The sequence below is a fragment of the Telopea speciosissima genome, chromosome 9, assembly GCF_018873765.1.
Source record: "Telopea speciosissima isolate NSW1024214 ecotype Mountain lineage chromosome 9, Tspe_v1, whole genome shotgun sequence".
In the NCBI taxonomy this organism is placed as follows: Eukaryota; Viridiplantae; Streptophyta; class Magnoliopsida; order Proteales; family Proteaceae; genus Telopea; species Telopea speciosissima.
The window spans coordinates 1,504,718-1,525,494 of NC_057924.1; the positions used below are offsets into that span (position 1 = coordinate 1,504,718).

General features: G+C 36.1%; 1 protein-coding gene across 1 annotated transcript; it reads left to right on the forward strand.

Moving 5' to 3' along the window:
• Nucleotides 1-1,766: 1,766 nt before the first annotated feature.
• LOC122639975 (GPI ethanolamine phosphate transferase 3) lies at nt 1,767-18,392 on the forward strand. The gene is made up of 20 exons (XM_043833044.1): nt 1,767-2,098; nt 2,956-2,990; nt 3,311-3,432; nt 4,651-4,740; nt 4,842-4,961; nt 5,069-5,152; nt 6,636-6,713; nt 7,371-7,496; nt 7,578-7,667; nt 7,885-7,920; nt 8,212-8,267; nt 10,122-10,260; nt 15,351-15,807; nt 15,911-16,002; nt 16,136-16,670; nt 16,833-16,968; nt 17,505-17,546; nt 17,767-17,932; nt 18,044-18,127; nt 18,215-18,392. Exons 1-20 carry the CDS (start codon nt 1,782-1,784, stop codon nt 18,377-18,379), a joined length of 2,970 nt encoding a protein of 989 aa, XP_043688979.1. The 5' UTR covers nt 1,767-1,781; the 3' UTR covers nt 18,380-18,392.
• Nucleotides 18,393-20,777: the final 2,385 nt, after the last annotated feature.

Below are 20,777 nucleotides of genomic sequence, written 5' to 3' on the forward strand. Positions count from 1 at the left end.
ACATAAATACCCTTACAGTGTTTTCAAGCTTTTTTCAAAGAAATGGCATTCTAAGCTTGAAAACCGTTATCTCCAGCAGTGCTTCAACAATGTCGATTGATTGATTATATCTTTCTGAGTAGATGGATTTTTAATCTTCTGTATAAGTTTTGAAAGTTTCAAACACTTTGTTCCTCTGTTCAAATTTTCAGGTTTTCGTCTTTCTGCGTTTTAGGATGTACCTACTCGGGTGAGAGGATCCGGTTACCAAAACAGGTAGAGTTTCATGAAATGGTGCAAGCCATTCTTGGCCATTAGATCTGTTTGTGCCACGTATCGCGCAGTGAAGATAGCATTGCCGGGTATTGCCAGATTAAAGAATTGGAGAGGATTTTTATACCTGATATATAGGCAAGAAGTTCTTATTCTTCTCTGGTTTTATGTTTTTCTGTTTTAAGTATGGTTGCCTATGGAATTTCTTACATTTATATATTTGGTGGTTCTTTGTGAATTCAAATGGTTAAATGACTATTGGAATGTAAACTGAGGATTTGATTTAGTTTGGTACTTTTAATTAAGTTTGAATCCATTTTAAGAGAACCATTTTCAGATGTTTCCTTTGTTATGATCAATTCCCCCCCCCCCTTACAGATTAGTTTATTAATGAATCTTTGGAATCCGCACTAGTATTCAGCCATAGTATGTTTTCTCTGTGCGGAAATCAAAATAGTGTGGCATTCATATAGGTAAGAATGGTACACTACACACTTAAATAAATATATACATGCTCTATAATTCTGCTTCTAAATTATATGTCATTATGCTTTTTAGTTTATTACTTTGTTTATTTTTTATTTTTATTTTTAATAAAAGTGCATATGCTTCTTTATATGTTATACATTGTTAATTATTTGTTGATTTTCTTATTTTAGGTCATTACTAGCAATTTATCATAATTATTTCATTTTGCATTTAGATGGATTTTATGTTGATTCTCGTCTCTTGATGTGGCTTAAAGTGTTGATTCTTGATGTAGCATATAAGCAATTAAGCATTTTACTATACTAGATATAACATGTATTAAAAAAATATATAGATGGGCACCTTGTTGCCTAAGTGCTTATGCTGCCCTCCAATGCCTTGGGTCGCTTAGGTGCCATGACAACTGTGATAATCTGTGCTTTTTTTGGGGAAGCACTTCTGATAATACTACTATTCCTTTTTCGGTTTCTATAGCAGGAAATGTCTGGGTTTACATCGTTCAGATTATATTGATGCTCAGACTAATGTACTTCTCCAAATAGAGCTCAATACTATTTCAGTTTCTTTTTCTGAACTTGGTTGTGCTGTCTGTGAGTTTCACAAGTCAACTATTTCTGTATTAACCTTAGAATGCTTGAATCATCTCCAGTATCCATTTGATTTGTTGTTTCACTTTCACAAGTATCAAAACCAATATTTCATATTTCTTTGTGTAGTTTTTTTCATACTGCATTTGTTCTCATTACACATGGGCTAGACACTAGCATGGAGAGATCTTATATGACCAAAACGAGTAACATGGGATAACTACAAAGTATCTAAATGGTAGCTATTCATTTTTGCAGGAAAACAGAGGAATGGTGGTTCACATAGCCCAAAAGTAAATGATCCAAACCGTAGTAGCCGATGAATTAACCTGAACTAGACGGAACCTGAAACCGACCAAAAACCGGAAACTCCTTAAAAGTTCGGCTTTGGATTCAATCATTGCCAGCCCGACCGAAAATTGGCCGAACCAACCTTTGAGCTTCTTCGAAGCAATGGTGGGATCCTCGACAGGGAAATGGGAGCTAATATGGCCATTCTTCTTGATTCTGATCCTTCACTGTGTTGCAATTCTCTTATACACTCGAGGGTTTCTACTCACTCGAACTGAGCTTTCCTCTTTCAGCCACTGCTCCGATGTCTCCCACTCTCCTTGTTTCCCTCGTCACTCATCGGATCTCTCCAATTCTTCTTCTTCTCCATCTCGAAATCTTTCTATGACGGATCGAGTAGAGGCAGGTGATAGAAATGGGCGTTGCTGGACGCGACCTGCGGTCGATCGTCTCGTGGTTATAATTCTTGATGCTTTGAGGTGAACTCCATTCCTTGAATCATAATTTGTTGCTGGATTTATTTTCAAAAGTGAATAGATGAGAATTTTCTCCCCATATTGAAGATGCTTTGAGACATTTAAATTTAAGATTGATGAATAATTGCAGAATTGGGTTGGTTAATGGCAAACACAGAATCAAGTTGAGAGCTACATTGGGAAACCATTTGATATTCATGAAAATGAATGAGAACTGATTAAGTCTCTTTTTGCATATATTCTAGTACATGTGTATATGATTAGGCATTCCGTTTAGGTCTTCTTTAGTAATAGTAGGTTGAATCCCGTTGGTCAATCTGTCTACTTAGTTTTTGCAGCCATGATATAGTGGGTCTGATCCAGCTTTTTAGGGAAAAAAGAAAAAGAGGATTGTTATAGAAAGAGTGACTGTTTCGGCCTTCTAATGTGCATATTGCATACATGTCAAGTAGAGAAGTTAAAAATTTTTAAGTTCCTTGAAGCTAATGCAAGGTGGGAGCCTCTCTGCAAAAGCAGGGGTAAGGCTGCGTACATTATGACCCTCCCCAGCCCTGCAGTGATGGGGGCCTCGTGCATAGGGTTCAACCTTGAAGCTATTGCAAGTGGATCCTTTACTTGAGTCCATGTGTTTGTCGGAGGCTCGGAGCTATCCAACTATTTCTCAGTTGCTGACCTTTAATGGAAGATAATATATCCAACTGGCAATAAATGCTATGTGAAAAGAAATGATGCTATGTTTTTTGAGTAATGAATAATGATTATCAATTTTTTATTAAACAACTGACTGTTGTCAGTAGTCCAGGTCCCTGCAGTAAACCATACCTTCTTTTCTTCTCACTCTTCCATTTTTTGCTTTGCAGGTTTGATTTTGTTGCCCCCAGTACCTTTTTTGACGGTAATCATTCCTGCTCTCCCCCTGCCCCAAATTCCCTTTTCCCGACTCTAGATGAGTCATGTGTCACATGTAATGTAATGAATCTATTAACTTGTCAATGCTCTCATGTTTGATATTTCAATTTGATATGAAACTACAGCAATAAGAGAGAATAGGCTTAGTTGATTTTAAATTCCTATTTATATTTGCTAAGATTAGAATGGGCATAGGCGTCGTTTCCGTTCTTGCCTGCTCCACCTCTCATTTATCTAGTGCCAGGTAATGAGAGTGTTATCTTAAGAACCTCATATAGGATAAGAGATCTCCATATTTTCTTCCAGAAAATATGCCATGGATGGACAAGTTACAAGTGCTACAAAAGTTGGCTTCTGATGAAGGATCATCGGCTCGGATTTTCAAGGCTATTGCAGATCCACCTACAACTAGTTTGCAGCGTCTGAAGGTGAATGTTGCCCTTACCATTCTGAACAGGATAATGACTGTAGTCGATGTAAAATGTATTTAGTTGTGGTTGCGCATAAAAAGTATTTTTCCTTTAATTCTTGTCTGAAGGTGAATGTTGCCCTTACCATTCTGAACAGGATAATGACTGTAGTCGACGTAAAATGCATTTAGTTGTGGTTGCGCATAAAAAGTATTTTTCCTTTAATTCTCTTTTATCACCTTTCAAGATTTGTTCATGAGGTCTTTTGTAGCTTGTTGGTTTGCCCATTCTAATCATGCTCGTGGTATATTAGATTATTTTCCTTTTGGACTTTCTTAGCTCTGATGATTTTAACAGTTAATACCTACCCTTCAGTCTGATGGACTTGCTTTTGGACAGAAAATGGAATAATATTTTTATCCTCAATAACAGTGACAAGATTATATACTAGATTATAGCTTAGAAGAAGTGTTCTATATCTGTATTTCATTTCATAACAGTCTCAGGTCTATGTATATGAAAATTACATAAAGCATTAAATTCAGTTAATCAAGAAAAATATATGTTAATTGTTAACCCGTAAAAGTCCTATGGCTCAGTTAATCATCATTTTTTGTGCTTAAACTGTGCAGATTTACTTCTATAAAAAGTTTAATGGATGATGGGTAGATGTATTGTACAAAGAAACCCTTTTACTTGGTAAATTTATTTTCACTTCAAAGCTCCTTTTGTTTCGACGCAAAATGCCTAGAAGTAAAATAAAGTAAGGGAAATAGTTTAATTCTCTTACATATAGTGCACCCTGGTTAAATACTTGTGTTTCTTGTCTTCATTTCCTAAGAAACAAACTCTATGATGAGATATTCTACATTCTTTTTTTTCCCTTTCCACCCATCAAACAAATGGCACCTCAATAATTCGTTTACTTAAATTTTATGGCAACCTTTTTGTAATGATGAAAATCTAAATCGTCTCCTAAAATTTTGGATTGAATTTTTTGTACTTTCGAAAGAATCTACTTACTTTTTGTTAGTAAAATTTTCAATAAAATGGTTAATAGGTAGGTACATATTACCTCCCAATGTATGCAGTCTCCGAAGGAAAGTGGAGCAAAATGTGTATTTTAATTTACTGAAATCGTAATTCATTCCCCGTCTCACTGGCATGGTACTTGAATCGTTGATGCAACTTGATTTTGTCCCTAAAAGATGCTTTGGCCCCTTGAAATTGTTTTAGGGTTTGACAACTGGTGGACTCCCGACATTTATTGATGTAGGAAATAGCTTTGGGGCTCCAGCAATTGTTGAAGATAATTTGATAAATCAGGTTCTGAGTCTCTTTATTTTACTTTATATGCTTTTATAGTAAGTAAGCCTAATTATGGTTACTTATAATTTCTTTTGATTTCATAAACGAGCCATTTGCAGCTGGTTCAAAATGGAAGGCGGGTTCTGATGATGGGGGACGACACCTGGTTGCAGTTGTTTCCCAATCATTTTGAAAAGTCTTATCCTTTCCCATCCTTTAATGTCAAAGATCTTCATACTGTATGTCTTTCAAATTATTTTTAATTTAGTCACAATTTTAAGTAACTTTTTGTTAGATGGAAGGATTCCTCCCCACCCTTTTTAACTGTTATAAGATTCTTTTGCAGGTAGATAATGGTTGCATAGAACACTTGTTCCCTTCTCTGTATAGAGATGATTGGGATGTTCTCATTGCGCATTTCCTTGGTGTGGTACGTTGTCTTTAATCTTGGCCAAGTGAGGGATAAATTTCTATTTTAAAAATAGTTATAAATTTTTATATATTCAATTGACATTTATCTCAGGAGATGCTTCCTCACAATATCCAATGCTCCCAATTATGTCTTCCTCCCTATGAGATGCTTCCTTCCAAGCCTAACCCTATTACATCTTCCTACCCTGCTTAAGGGAATGTATTATTAGGTCTTCCCCTTTTCTTAATATTTTTAAAAAAATTTCTTCCATCATTTAAAGCAATGGAATTGTTATATCATTAACATGAAATTCAATGTGAAAAGGTGATGATGCAGGTGAAAAAAATGCAGGGAAAAAAAGGCACACACCTAGCAATTAGTGTTAATTGGAATTTTTAGCTTTCTGGTAACTTTACAATTTTTGTTTTAGGGTTTAGTGGTGCTACTACAAGAATCATATGCACCTTTTGATGCTGGTGTACTATGTTTTTCTTTTTCTAGATAAACATGTGGCTGCTCCTTTTTCTTCATGTCACAATATGAATAATCGTGGGACACAAGAAAATTTTGCCAATATTATTAAAAATTTCATCAATTTTCACAATATATATTACTAGGATGGAAAAGTCGAGCAACTAAATCAAATTGCATAAGGAGTGAATTGCCACTATATGAAATAAATCAGGAATCATATGATCAACTCAGAAGTCAGAACTCTAATCTTGGACAGCTTTTTCTCCCAACAGATTTACTGATTTAGGCATCCGATGGAATGACTGAACTAGAAAATTGAGCCTAACCAGAGCTGAACCAACTCTTAACCACAGAACCATAACTGAACTAGAAAATTGGTCCAAATCAGAAACCACAGGACCAAGAACAGTCCTGGAGGTTCTTCCTCCTTTGTGTCCTTGTTTCTGGTAACTTTACATTTTTTGTTTTAGGGTTTAGTGGTGCTACTACAAGAATCATATGCACCTTTTGATGCTGGTGTACAATGTTTTTCTTTTTCTAGATAAACATGTGGCTGCTCCTTTTTCTTCATCTCACAATATGAATAATCGTGAGACACAAGAAAATTTTTCCAATATTATTAAAAATTTCATCAATTTTCACAATATATATTACTAGGATGGAAAAATCGAGCAACTAAATCAAATTGCATAAGGAGTGGATTGCCACTATATGAAATAAATCTGGAATCATATGGTCAGCTCAGAAGTCTAATCTTGGACCGCTTTTTCTCCCAACAGATTTACTGATTTAGGCATCCGATGGAATGACTGAACTAGAAAATTGAGCCTAACCAGAGCTGAACCAACTCTTAACCACAGAACCATAACTGAACTAGAAAATTGGTCCAAATCTGGAACCTTAGGACCAAGAACAGTCCTGGAGGTTCTTCTTCCTTTGTGTCCTAGTTACTGCATCAATCTGTTTCTCATCATGTTGCTTTCGGGACTTACACTAGCTAAATTTAATGATCCTCTTCCGGGTTCAGGATCATGCAGGGCACATATTTGGAGTTGATTCTACTCCAATGATAGAGAAGTTGGAGCAATACAATGCCATTTTAGAGGTAAAGTTTATTGTATGGCATTTATGCAGCTTCTTTAAATGTCTCCGTACAGGTTCTTTTTCTGAATGCCTCAAAATTCTTTGTTTGGCTTTGTTTTGGTTGTTCTTAGGCAATCCAATTTCTGCATTGTTTTTCTTACTTATATGGTTCACTATAAGTGCATGTTTGGCAAAGTTTTTTTTGGCTTTTAGAAGCCAGCTTCTGGTGATTATGGGGGTTAAAAGAGCAGCATGCCTAATGAGATTATTTTGTTTGGAATCTTTACTGCCATGAGCCAGAGCAGCTTAAGAGACACCCCTGGCTTCTGGATAATATGGTGCTTCTGACAGTAAGGAACTTAAGATTCCCTAATGTGACAAGGTTCGGGCTCACCATAAGCTAGATTATGAGAATTCTCAGAAGCAGGAGCTCCAGAATCCTATCCAAACGTGCTTCTCGACCGTAAGCTGAGCATGAGAAGCTTAGCCAAATTTGCTTTACTTCATGTAAATGAAAATGTTCATTTACCTTGATTAACTGGAGTAATTCATTTATTTAACTCCTTTCCTGAATTTCCTTTGTTTAATTTTCTTTTAAAATTTGGAACTGCTGCTGCTTTACTTCTAGTTGGTTGCTTTGCTAATATTCTTCACAAATTTGACCACCTTTTCTTTTCAGAAAGTGATAGAAGTGCTCAAGAATCAGTCTGGACCTGGTGGTTTACATGAAAATACTTTTCTTCTTGTGATGGGAGATCATGGCCAAACCTTAAATGGTGATCATGGTGGAGGGGCTGTCGAAGAGGTGTAACATCCATTAATATCTGTTCTTTCAGATTTTATTTTGGTTATCAAGGTGTTCTCTATTTGAGTAAAAGCTATGCAGGTTGAGACATCACTTTTTGCAATGAGCTTGAAGGAGCCTCCTGCTTCTGTGCCATCCGAACTTGATACGTCTACTTGCAAATTAGATCCTGTAATCTCTCTCTCTCTCTCATAAATTAGAGTTGTGTGTGTGCCTGCATGCATGTAGATTTATGTGCTCTAGATTATCAACCTTTTTTAGGTTCTGTTGCAAAAGGGCCTTTTTGTGCTTAGCGGTGGAATTGATTCATGCGTAAGATTTGTTTCAAGTTAAGATTTCTTTTTGTCTACTTATGGTCTCTCTCTTTGTTTTCCTGTTTTCCCCGCAGAATGGAACAAAGACATGTTTTAGCTCCATCCAACAGGTTAGACTGCTCATTCTTTCTAAGGAGGAAATCTGGAAATTCTTCATTCTTTATTAATATATATAGTAAAGAAATCTAGATAACTTTCTACGTGGGAGCTTATTTGGTGGCCCTAATGGTTCTTTTTCTGGCCTCATCAACATCTACTCATGCTAAATTTCAATCAGAAGCATTTTTCTTTGTTAGGAAATTATCATGGGCATGGGGATTGGAAATGGATCAGACCAGTTGAAAAATCCAACTTTGTTTTCCCCTCCTATGAAATGTATTTTACTCAGTTATGCTTTGCAGCTTGATTTTGCAGTGACAATTGCGGCGCTACTTGGTGTTCCTTTTCCTTTTGGAAGGTGCAGTGTAAGCGTCCTGTTAATGTTTAATTTGATATCTTCATGTTATTTCTGGCATTAATGTGTTATAATGTGTTTGATAGCAGTATTTTTTTCAATGAACTAGTTTATTTTAAAGTACAGTCTTAACTATTTCAGTCCTATTTTACTGACATGATTACTATAAATAGGGTATAACTTCCACATGCATTTCTTGTTACATAGGCACCGACAATCCTAAATTGCTTACTCTTCTTGGTTTTCTTCACTTTGGTTGCTACTCTTATCTCTATTTGTTTTTTGGTGGAGTGAATTTGATAGGTGTTAAAGACTACATGTTATTCTTGCTGCATACTGTGATGCCTCTAAGGCTTTGTGACTAATTTAGGTTTCAAATTAAATTCATTCAGCACGTAGTAGAGTCCTGGTTAAACTTTGTACTTTAACATGTACCAGTAGATTCTGTTGGTGATGCACAAGTCTTATTAGATTTCTTAGTTGGACTGTTGGAGTATAGGCCATAACCTTGTTCCTTGACATTTTTACATAATCTGATTCATCTTGGATATGGAAGTGGATGATCTTGTGCTGTATCAGTTTTTTGAGTCCTCTTTTTTAACAAGATTCACTTTTTTTCTTGTTTGGATGGTTATATTTTACTGTAATTGGGTTCTCTAACGTTATTTGATGTTGCTAACCGATATAAGCATAGGTTATGATCAGTATGCTTTGATAGAATTGAAGTCAGCATTTGCAACTTCTTAGTTTAGTCTTTGGGAAAGATCCTAGATGCTCATTCTGACTACTACTTTACTGTTGTCTATGTACATTAGGACCTTTTTTGAGGTTTTTTTTTTTTTTTAAAAAAAAAAAATTTTTAGGAATCTTTTGTTTAATACAATGTCTAATCCCTGACAACTTAGGCCTGATATGGTATGATTTCTATTTCAATTTCATGGGGTGCTTTCTATTTTGGAAATTGTTTGGTTTGATTTTTGCTTCTTATTTTTGTGAAATAGAAATTCTGAAATAGTTGAGGAGCTGTTTCCGAATTTCTATTTCATTTGATTTCACTCTTGCTCTTTAATGAGCACATGGTTAATTTGATGGGCAAAATAGTAATTTCATGTTAAAAATAAAACACCACCCTTCTTCTCCAATGGTCTCACCACCACCCCACTGCCACCACCACCCCACCACTGCCACCTTATTTGTTGACTATTTCCTGAAACCAATCCGCAATTGAAATACAACTTGTACCAAATCAAGCCTAAGGCCAGATTTGGCATGATTTCTATTTCAATTTCATGGGGTGATTCCTATTTCGGGAATTGTTTGGTTTGATTTTTGCACCTTATTTCAGTGAAATAGAAATCAAATGGAATAGAAATTCTGAAATAGCTGAGGAGTTGTTTCAATTTTGAAATTGAAATTGATTTCACATGGTTAATTTTATGCGTAAAAGAGTAATTTCATGTTAAAAAATAAAACAACACCCTGATGGTCTCACCATCATCATCATCCTGTTGCCACCACCACCCCCCCTTCCCGGCACCGTCCCGCCACCACCGCCCTCTCCCAAAGAAATATAGAGTCTATTTTCAGAAATTGAACTACCAAATGGATTTCTTATTCTTGAAATATTTCAGATTGATGCAACCAAAACAATTTCAATTTCTTGACCAAAAATCTATTTGTTGACTATTTCATGGAATCAATCCAAAGTCGAAATAGATATCATACCAAATTTGGCATTAGCTAATATTTGTTCAATGGAAAGTGTATGCTAGATGTACATTTTTTTTATTTGTTTCTATCATCCTTGTATAATTAATTCTTCTGAAATAGCACTCACTGGAATAAATTCTTTTTCAGCATCGGCAGAGTTAATCCTGAATTATATGCTTTAAGTGCTGGCACATGGAATCAACCTACCATTAATGCAACAAATTGGTCAAATTTAGAAGAATGGATGCAAACATATGTTAATGTTCTCTGCATCAATTCCTGGCAGGTACCTTTTGACTCTTCTGGAGTAATTTTAATAATTTTAATTGCAATGTTTTGTAGTTTTACTCAATCCTTTGGGGTCAGTGAGTTATGTTATTAGATGTTATTTTGGCTTGTTAACTTGAGAGAAGTCATGCTGGATCAGTATCTCAGGCTGTAATTCACATAGGTATCTATTAATGCTCTGCTGGGTCCTCAAGCTTCCATGTGAAGGAGAGCTGCTTGAACTCCTTGGTATACTGTATACTCTTATACAACCTTACTATCCTGCTTCACAATATGCTGATTCTAGAATAGTTCCCTTATAATGTAGAGGAAAAAAGTTAAGTGGTTATGGTGTCTTTCAGGTCAGCACCTTATGAGGTTCTGAAAGTTGACCATCAGGTCACTGCGATCCTTTTGACTAGACTTTTTTTTTTCTGTTCTTCCACTAGGCACAACAGATGAAAATATTATCTACAGAACTCCAATAATGGGCAAAGCATCCAATTTTGGTTCTCTGTTGATCTTAATAATTCCCAATTTTTAATCATGTTTTCCCTTTACAAATTGGAATGACACGGGCTGAACTAGGTCAATAGCTTTTTGTACTTGCTCTTGGTGGAATGCCATGGGATGCGGTGCATAAGAGTACTTGGATCTTGAGATGTAGTCCCGACATCAGTGGACCCTTCATCCTTAACTCCTTGTTCAACAATTGTGCCTTCAATTCTCCCTTAAGGGTCCATCTGGTTACGAGTAAAAGGAAATTAAGGGAAGTGAAATTAATTTAAAATAACAAAATTGAAAGTTTTGTGATCATGATTGTGCAACTAACTTAAAATCTTACCAAATATGGTAATTGTGCTTCTCAAATAGATTTCTTAACCCCTATCACATTTTTCTTGGGCTAATGACTTCTCAAATACATTCCTTAACCCTATCACATTTTACTATTAAAAGGAGTAAATTTTGGTTGGAAAATGAAGTAAAATTTAATTAGAGCAAATCACATGCCCCTCCCTTGGACTTTACTCCAATTACAAACACCCCTAGTGTTTTGAACAATTACATCCGCACCGCTGAAGGTTGACGGTGTTAGTTTTGAAATGTAATAGACAATTTTACCCTTATTAGAGCTTTTAGACTCCTAGGCTCATTAGGACAGCAGGTCTTTTGGCCATTATAAATAATAAAAATCGTGGGGACTCCCTTCAGACCTCACAATTTTGAAATTTTTTTCTGCTTAAGGCTGCTGCTGCAATTTGTCTTCTCCATAGGAGATTGTCTTGTCTGATCAAGGCTGGTGGGATTGGTGTTTGAGCCAATCGACACCTTACGGTGTGAAGTCCTGGTGGTTCCTTTGAAACTCTACTTTCAAGTTTTGATTTTTATTCAAGTTTTCACCATCGAAGAAGCTGCTGCCAAGGATTTTCTGCAACAACAGTGAGTTTAAAGCATCCCCATCCCCTACAATTCTTCATCTTATCCTCTCACAGCCTAACCCTAAGTTTCCCCCTTTTTGTTTTCAATTTTCCCAATGCCTAAACATCACCCAGCCATAACCATCCATCAATCTGTTCCATATTTGGATCGAACCATCCCTTCACCTACTGGGAAACTCAATCCAAACCTGGTCCTCATCTAACCATCCTAAACCCTAGATTCCATCTTCTTCCTCCTTTTGAAAATCCAAAACCCTAGACTAACGTAGCTGCTGATTCATTCCAGCACATTTCACACCATTAAAACTTAATGTAACCTTCACTGATAGACTCCTCTACATCGACTTGACCTAACCCCAGGTCCCATCAAACCCTAACCCTAATTTCTCAATTTTCACCCATTTTGACTTAGCTGAATTACCTAGTTCATAGCAGATCTTGTTTATTGGCTTCTAGTTGGTCTCCTACGAATCTAGGACTACGTTACCATCTACTTTGAATTGGTAAAGAATATATAAGCTCTTGAACTAGAGGCTAGAGCCACTACATAAACAGTAATACAGAGCAAGGAACTAAAACTCAGAACTCGACCAGGTTTCGACCCTGGAAAAACCCAAGTTGACTCTAGATATCTCGGTCGAGTTGGTGCATTTTTTTTTTTAAACTCGAAACCTGGTTTTGGTGGGTTTTAGACCTAGTTTGGGTGTGAAACTTGGTACTCAGCCCTTCTAGGCCATTTAAACACAATGACATTATCAGATTTTGCAAAAACAAAGTCCAAATAGGAGTTTCACTTAGTGGGAAACCAGGATAGACACTTATACCAGAAACTAGGACAGACACAGGACAATCACTTATTTATGAATAATATCTTAAGTAAATGAAATATCAGTTAAGTAAATGCTTTTGTATTTGTATTTCATTTACTTAAGATATTATTCATAAATAAGCAAATACCCCCCTATTTGAATCCAATAAAAATAGTTAAAAAATAAAATTCCAAAAGGAAAAAAAGTCAACCCCCAGTTCAAGAACAAAAACTGGATTTTCGACAGTAGATCAATTTTCAACTTTTTAATGCTGGGGCTTTTCTCAAATCTAAAAATTCCATAAATCTTAATATGGTAAAATATTGCTAAAAACCAAAAGTGCGGTAAAATATTCATTTGTTTTTGTTAGGAGTTGGGGGGAATCGTGAATAGGCTGGCGTCAGCCCCTATTCACGACTCTCCCTAACTCCTAACAGTTTTGGTGTCCAAAAAAATATTTTCATTCAGAGTGATTTTGACAGAATTCGTGCACACCAAATTAAGTTTGACCGGTACTTAACTCCAATATAATTCAGATTTATGCAATCTTGGACTTGTTGGAAAGCTTTCTTTTGAATATTAGGGATAAATAAGTGTCTGTCCTGGTTTCTGGCATAAATAAGTGTCTGTATACCAAGGTTTACATAGATAGGTGTCTGTATACATAGATTTCCCATCGAGATCTCAAGATATGACACTCATATAAAGGAGTTTGGGTCGAGATCTCGCTTGAGTTGTTGCACTTTTTTGTTCTGTATGCCATCTCGTCTCGACCTTGGGAAAAAACAAGATCTCGCGAGTTTTAGTTCTATGATACAAAGTACAGACTGCAGTATATGTATGGAACTTATTAATGCAGTTAAAATTATTTAATTGGGTCAATCAAGCCTCAAAAGACTTTATTTTGGCCCATGGTTGGGTTTTATGGACCTTGGGCTTCTTATTTTTGGGTTTATTGATGTAATGACCCTAATTTATAATTCCATGAAGTGGGGATAATGTTAGTATGCAGGATTAGTAGTTGAGTGTTTGACTTAGATTAGTATACTCAATAGGTAGGTGGAGTTTCTTTTTTGAGTTTATTTACTTTATTGAATGTATTAGAGTGATTAGGAGTCCTATGAGTCAAATTAGGAATTTTGAAGGTCCTTATAACTGTAATACATCCCCCATCAACTAGAGATGATTTGAATAAAGAATGTGAGTTTTTTCTAAGAATTTTAGTGTTGTTGAGCAGTACATACGGGATTGGTCATTGGTATACCAAACCTGATTTCTTCTCTTCTTCCTCCCATGAAGATTGATCTCATCTCTCTTCCCTCCCCTTCCATCAATCTGATTTCTTTCCTTAACAATGCAGTTGCGTCCTTTATCTTAGATATGTTCACAAGTTTGATTATTGGGCCTACTTGCATCTAAGATACATAATCTGGATTTTCAGACTGCATTCATTTGGTATCAGAGCCGAAATTCCTCTATTTCTGATGACGATTGACTATGATTTTCTAGCTATTATGGAAAGATTTACGAAGCAATTTGAGGATGGATTGTTCGATCTTCGATCGAACTTTGGGGTATCTCCGATCGGGTTTTCGAAAGCTTGGCGATTATACTAACCACTTCTGTGATGAGGTGTTAAGCATGATAGAAGCTTCAATGGATGGATTAGAGGTGATAGAAAAGATGGATGATGAAAGCGATGATCAAGTTGAAGTGAATGATTTGATAAGGTTAAAGCTGTGGAGTTGATCGATGGTCCGATTTCAGTTGTGAAACCCCACGATCAAATCCCAATCGGAGGAACATCGTTTGCTAATTATCATCAAGAGTTCGTGAGGGTTGATCGTGAGATGCACTAGAGCATCTCCCCATTAAAGCCGATGATTGTGGATGTTGATCGAGTGATGCTAATTCTCTTGTTTTACAAAACTTGAGGGTGCGTTTTCTCAACACCAGGGGATTTGATGTAGTTAAAACTGTCCCCAATTGGGTCAATTGGGCCTCAAAAGACTTTATTTTGGTCATGGTTGGGCTCTATTGACATTGGGCTTCTTATTTTTGGGTTTATTGATGTAATGCTCCTAAATTATAAGCCCATAAAGTGAGGATAATATTAGTACACAGGATTAGTAGTTAAGTTGAGTGTTTTAGTTAGATTAGGATGCTTAATAGCTAGCTAGATTTTTTTTTTTGAGTTTATTTACTTTGCTGAGTGTATTAGAGTGATCATGAGTCCTTTTATGAGTCAAATTAGGAATTTTGGAAGGTCTGTATACATGTATTACATCCCCCATCAACTAGAGATGATTTGAGTAAAAAATAAGTTTTTCCTAAGAGTTTTAGTGTTTTTGAGCAATGCATACGCAATTGGTATTCCAAACCTGATTTTTTCTCTTCTCTTTTGTTCTTTTCTTCTCTCTTCTTCCTCCCAAGAAGATCGGTCTCATCTCTCTTCCCTCCCCTTCCATCAATTTGATTTCTTTCCTTGACAATGCAGTTGTTTCTTTATCTTAGATTTGATCACAAATTTGATTATTGGGCCTGCTTGCAACGAAGATCCTTAATCTGGATTTTCAGACTGCGTTACCTATCTGGTGCTATTATTCTTTCATCGAATCTTATTGTAAAGGTGATTGAAGTGAGTTCAGTTATAGTGTCCTTAGAGCATATATTCTATTTTTGTATACTATCTTCAGAAGTTATTTCTGGTAGGATCTACATACCCCCCCCCCCCTACTGAAAGGAAAAAAAAAAGGACTAGGATCTGGCCTTCAATTATAGGTTGGTCTTAATCAACTACTGTAATTTTTTTTTCTTCCACCTTTCGTTCCTTGAAAATTCAACGGGTTTTGCTTCTGCAGGTCAAAAGATATATTGATGTATATTCAGCATCATCTGTTATTGGGTTTCCATCTGAAGATTTGCTGCGAGTCGCTGATATCTATGCTCAAGCTCAGGATGAGTGGACTAATATTCTAAACAATTCATTCTTATCTGGAAATGAAATCCAGGACAAAAGATTTGATACTTCATTATTTACTCTCCGAAAGCTAATTGATGCATATTCAGAATTTCTAGAAAGTGTTGCTGAGCTTGCACGTTCCAAATGGACTGAATTTGATTTAAAAATGATGGGTCTGGGTTTGGGCATTTTCGTATTTTCCCTTTTCATCCATTTTGTTGCCATTAGGAGGGCAACAAAATTACATCAGGTTTCTTTTCCTTCAGTTGGAGATTCTGGGATTTCTTTTAGGTCCATCTTTGCTCTTTCTGTGGTGGCAATACGTGCATGCAGCGTCCTTTCTAATAGTTACATTTGTAAGTGTCTACTCTATTATACCAGCTTCACTTTTACATGCTTTGCCTTTTACTAACATTTTTTAATCTCTATTTTGCTTATGTTTATTGCTCTTGTTTATAGTGGCAGAAGGAAAAGTGGCAAACTTTCTTTTGGTCACTACTGTTTTTCTTAATTTACGATACTCAGTCAAGAAGAAGAAGATGTTGATGGAAGTAAGAACCATTACATCAGCTTTCACTTCCATTTCTTCTGCAAGTGTCTTGGGACAATGACTACTATATCTGCAAGTGTCTTGAGACAATGACTACTATATTGAACTAAATCTTAAAAAATCTATATTTGCAGGTAGTTGTGTTTCTTCTTTTAATCTCCATTCTCAGATTCACCGTTGAAATTGGGCTGTCAAAGAATGCTGTTAGCACAGTGTTTATGAAGGGGATTTTTGGTGGTCAAATCACTTTGATTTTTATTGCAGAGATTATGCCAATGCTAACTCTTATTCTATTGGGATATTTACTATATAAGACCATTAATGGCAACTCTTGTTGGAGGATTTTGAGTTATCTCCTTATCACCGGAACTTTGATAAGCTATGTTTTTGTAGCATTGCATTGGACTTTAGAAAGTGACATGTTTGCAAAGCAACTGGTGTTCAAAGGCATTGGGAGGAACTTTGCTCCACAAGTAATTTATGCTATTGGATTTGGACTGCTAATATTATTGGTCTTTGCTCAAGCGTTCATGCCAAAAGAGGATGCTATGAATTATGGAGGAATCCTAGTTAGTAAAACAGTAGCCATGTTATCTGTATGGAGTTCAACAATTATAATCCTACTCGGAAGACAAGGTCCTTTGGTTTCTTTGGGATCCATAATTGGAGGTAGCTTTTGTGTGTGTGTTAAATTCAGAATTGCATTACTTGCAATTTGGTCTATTAGATGATATTTCATATATTCCATTGTTGGTGAACTGTAAAGTATCTTAAAGGTAACCTTCTTATTTAAATGGTCTGATTTCAAGAACATGTACACACTTGTAACAGGATGGTGCATAATAAGGTTGCATAATTCAGAGCTGGATCAAAATCATGGTAATGTTGGAGCTTTAACCACCAATCCTCTTCCTGTTACACAATGGAATCTTCTAGCTGTGTGTCTGTTTTTCTCCAGTGGCCATTGGTAAGATTCTTGGCATTTCCTTATGGAATTTCTTTTTCACTGCCATTTTTCCAAATAGTCATTAGAATAAAGTTCAACTGAGCCTTCATATGCTCTAAAGGTTACTTACAGGTACCATCAAATATCAAAGTTCATTAGCAGATTTGCAAAAAGCACATAAAATAAGATGATTTCCTCATATTTTTTTCTATGATAATTACTGAAAATAGTGGTGTTGGTTGCCATGAGAAAAGTGTGGCTCAACTTTCCATGTATGCCAAGGTATAATCTTTGTGGTCAATGTTCTTTCTGTTGGAAAAATCAGTTGAACTGGTTGTCATTTTCCTCAAGCTTGACAAAGCCTGGAGTTTGTGCCATCCAGCCAGGCTCAAATTCCTTAACTGTTGCTGATTTGAGAAGGCAGAAGTTGTCACTGAATAGGAATAATGAGCAATCATTGGGTCAAAGATGAGCTAATATTTGTTTTTTTTAAGGGTTTGATACTTGGTTTAGTCCATGCTTTTGATCAAGTTTTGTTCCCAAACAATCCTTTTCAGGTGTGCTTTCGATGGTCTTCGGTATGGGGCTGCATTTATTGGGTGAGTGAAGTCCTGGATTCTCTTTCCTTATTAATTTAAGGATGTCTTGAAAAATATGCTTTGTTTGAGCAATTTATTCAGAAACCTGAATTGTGGGGCCTTGCTGTAATGTGCTGTTTTATGTTGAAGTCTACTTTTCAACTGTTTTGGAGGATGGACTTAGATTTAACAGTGTCCTTTTACCTTGTAGACTAATTACTTCTATCCTGCTTTTTATTAGGTTTGATGAGTTCATCCTTGTTCGTCAAGCAATCCTCCTCGCAATTGACACATTTGGTGTTTCTCACATCCTTCCCATTTTTGGCCTCCCATTCCTTGTCTCACTCCAATATCCATGTTTCCAGAGTAAACAAGCAAAGAGAATCCTTCTTGTGAAATTGCTGCAGGTAAACTGATGAAAGAAACATTAAATGGTTTACCAATTCAGCATAGCTGGTCATAGGAATCATGATTGACTTCTAAAGGGTTAGGAATTGATACTTAATTTTTTGTTTTAGGTATTTTTGATATATGGGCTCATTACAGCAATGACAACTATGTTCACTATAATATGTGTCACAATTCAAAGGCGACATTTGATGGTATGACTTCTCTTGACATTGATATTACATGGCAATGAGCCCCATGAAAACGCATACAATCAACTCATTTAGTTCTATTCCTTGCAGGTGTGGGGTTTATTTGCTCCAAAATATGTTTTTGATGTCATTGGCCTTATTCTAACAGATGTTTTAATTTGTTTGGCATCTCTCTACTACTTTTGTCAAATCGAAGATGACACGACTCAAGATAGGGTCATGAAAAAATGTTCCTCTTCAGAAAAGGGTTTATAGGTTATTGGAATAGTTATTCCTTTTATTTTATTTTATTTTGGGGAGGGGTGGATAGAAGTATATTTATTCATTAACAGTTTCAATTTTTCTTTTTGGTTTTTTATTTATGTTTATTAGCTAATTTATGCTTCTAATTGGCTGCTGCCTATGAGAAAATAGGACGCATCTTTGGTGCATTAGATTTGCATTTAGGGATGAAATATCCTATACACTATACCCTTAACGCGTTTCTCTGACTCATCTATCTTGATTGATTCAAATATTGTGCTCATTGAATGAAACATTGCTAGGGCTAGGGTTGAAATACATTTGCCAATCTCATGCCAGAATGTGCTAGGTCGAATTGGATCTTAAGCTATGTATGCAAGGGGTGTGTATAGGGTAAGAATCAGTCAAAATCTCCTAAACTTTTAAAGGTTATTATGTTGTCACAAAATTTTCAATATTCTCAACATTCATTAGTATTGTATTCTATTTCATATTTGATAGAATATAACCACCAAAGATACTAAAAAATTTGAATCATACTATCACTAGCTGAAATTAATGGTTACATAGTACCCTCTCCTCACACCTTCAACCCATGTCTCATTATTTTGGCCGTTGATATTTGATAAAAGCTAAAGGGTTAGAAATTGAAGAAGATGAAAATATCCGGGGAATTTTTATATTCATAAATAAGTCACATGTTCTTGCTCAAGAAATTAAAAGGTTAATTAATGGCAAAAACCTCTTCTTACAGATTTGCTAGTGCATCTTTATAAAATCTAGTGCTTTAACTACATCTGCTTTACACTGTTTTCTTTCAAAGTAACAAAAAACATAATAAATGAAACAAATTTAATAACAATAAAATTTAGCTGTGCTGATGAAGAGGCTAGGAAAGTTGATGTCTGCTGGGACGAAATCCATAAGTTTGCAAAGCCTTGGTATTAGTGAATCAAAAGAGAATGTGTCTCTAGCAGAATGGCTTGGAGAACTATCAAATGTTTCGGCCTTTTATGCTCGAAAATTCTTCATCCCAAGTATTTCTTGAATTAGGAAGGGGAAGCAATCAGTGAAAGGATTCAATGTTGGATATTTCCTATTATCATTCCATACTTATATTAAAGCAATGCCTCTTTTTTCTCATCGCATAAATCACCAATTAAAACTGATGCAATGCAATCAAAATGAATAGTCTCCACAAGAGCAGATGAAAATGTCATTAAAACTAGAATTTTGATTCTTCATGCTCAAATAGTGTCTCTATGATGACAATGATATATTTCGGTTCTTGACAGACTCATGAGGTTCTCATAGATGTTGTCAACTCAAGTCACCTTATGAAAAGCTTTATCCAACTTCATATAATATTTTTGAGGGTTGATCTGGTAAAGAATTGGTTGATTCTTTGTTTGCAATATCTATGATCCATACTGATCTAGATGGTATCACCCAGAAATCAATTTTAAATCCTTGGATGTGTAGTCTAATCGGATAAAATAGGGTACCCATTGTAGGGCCATGAATCCAGTGAAGTGCATGGTAGTATTTCTTGATCAGCATTGTAGGGCCATGAATCCAGTGAAGTGCATGGTAGTATTTCTTGATCAGCATTGTAGGGCCATGAATCCAGTGAAGTCATTGTTTTCTGGAGCATCTACATGCCGAATCTGCTTCACTTCCATGTGGGATGAGGAAGGGAGATCGTCTCTTACCCTTGTCTGTTTGCCCAAGTCGACCCACATTCTAGAACGTAATCAATAGTGAGATGTCATGTAGGAAGTACGCCATCCAACCTGCTTCACACAGTCAAATGAGTAGAGATAAGGCTCCAGGGCCCATTGCTTGTTAGGGGCGAAATGGAAGACCGACTAGAATGGCATGATGCCTTTGTTCTCCAACCTTATTCATTCGGTTTTAAAAGATTAAGGAAACTAGGAGGGACACCCACTACATCAGGCACACCCTCAAAAGAGTACAATGAGGTGAAAGTAAGAAACGAAATTACTGAAATGATGGTGGATGGGAGGGACACCCACTACATCAGGCACACCCTCAAAAGAGTACAATGAGGTGAAAGTAAGAAACGAAATTACTGAAATGATGGTGGATGGTAATGTGCAAACCGTCGGCCCTCATTAAATCGGCCTTGCACGAAATATTTCTTTGACAGATGGAGAAGGGATTATAGGTGAGGGCCACCGTCAAGAAAAAGGGAAAAAATTAGGGTTTACAGGAAAAAAAAAACATTTTCCATCTGATATACCAAGTGTGTAGGATTCTTCAATCCGACTGTGGTCTTTTTCAGTTCATTTTGTATTCTTCATACTTTTTCATCATTGCATTTATTCAGTACCTCAATGGCACTTGGTTTTGGAAGGTGGAAATAGTTGCTGAGGTCTCGAAGATGTCC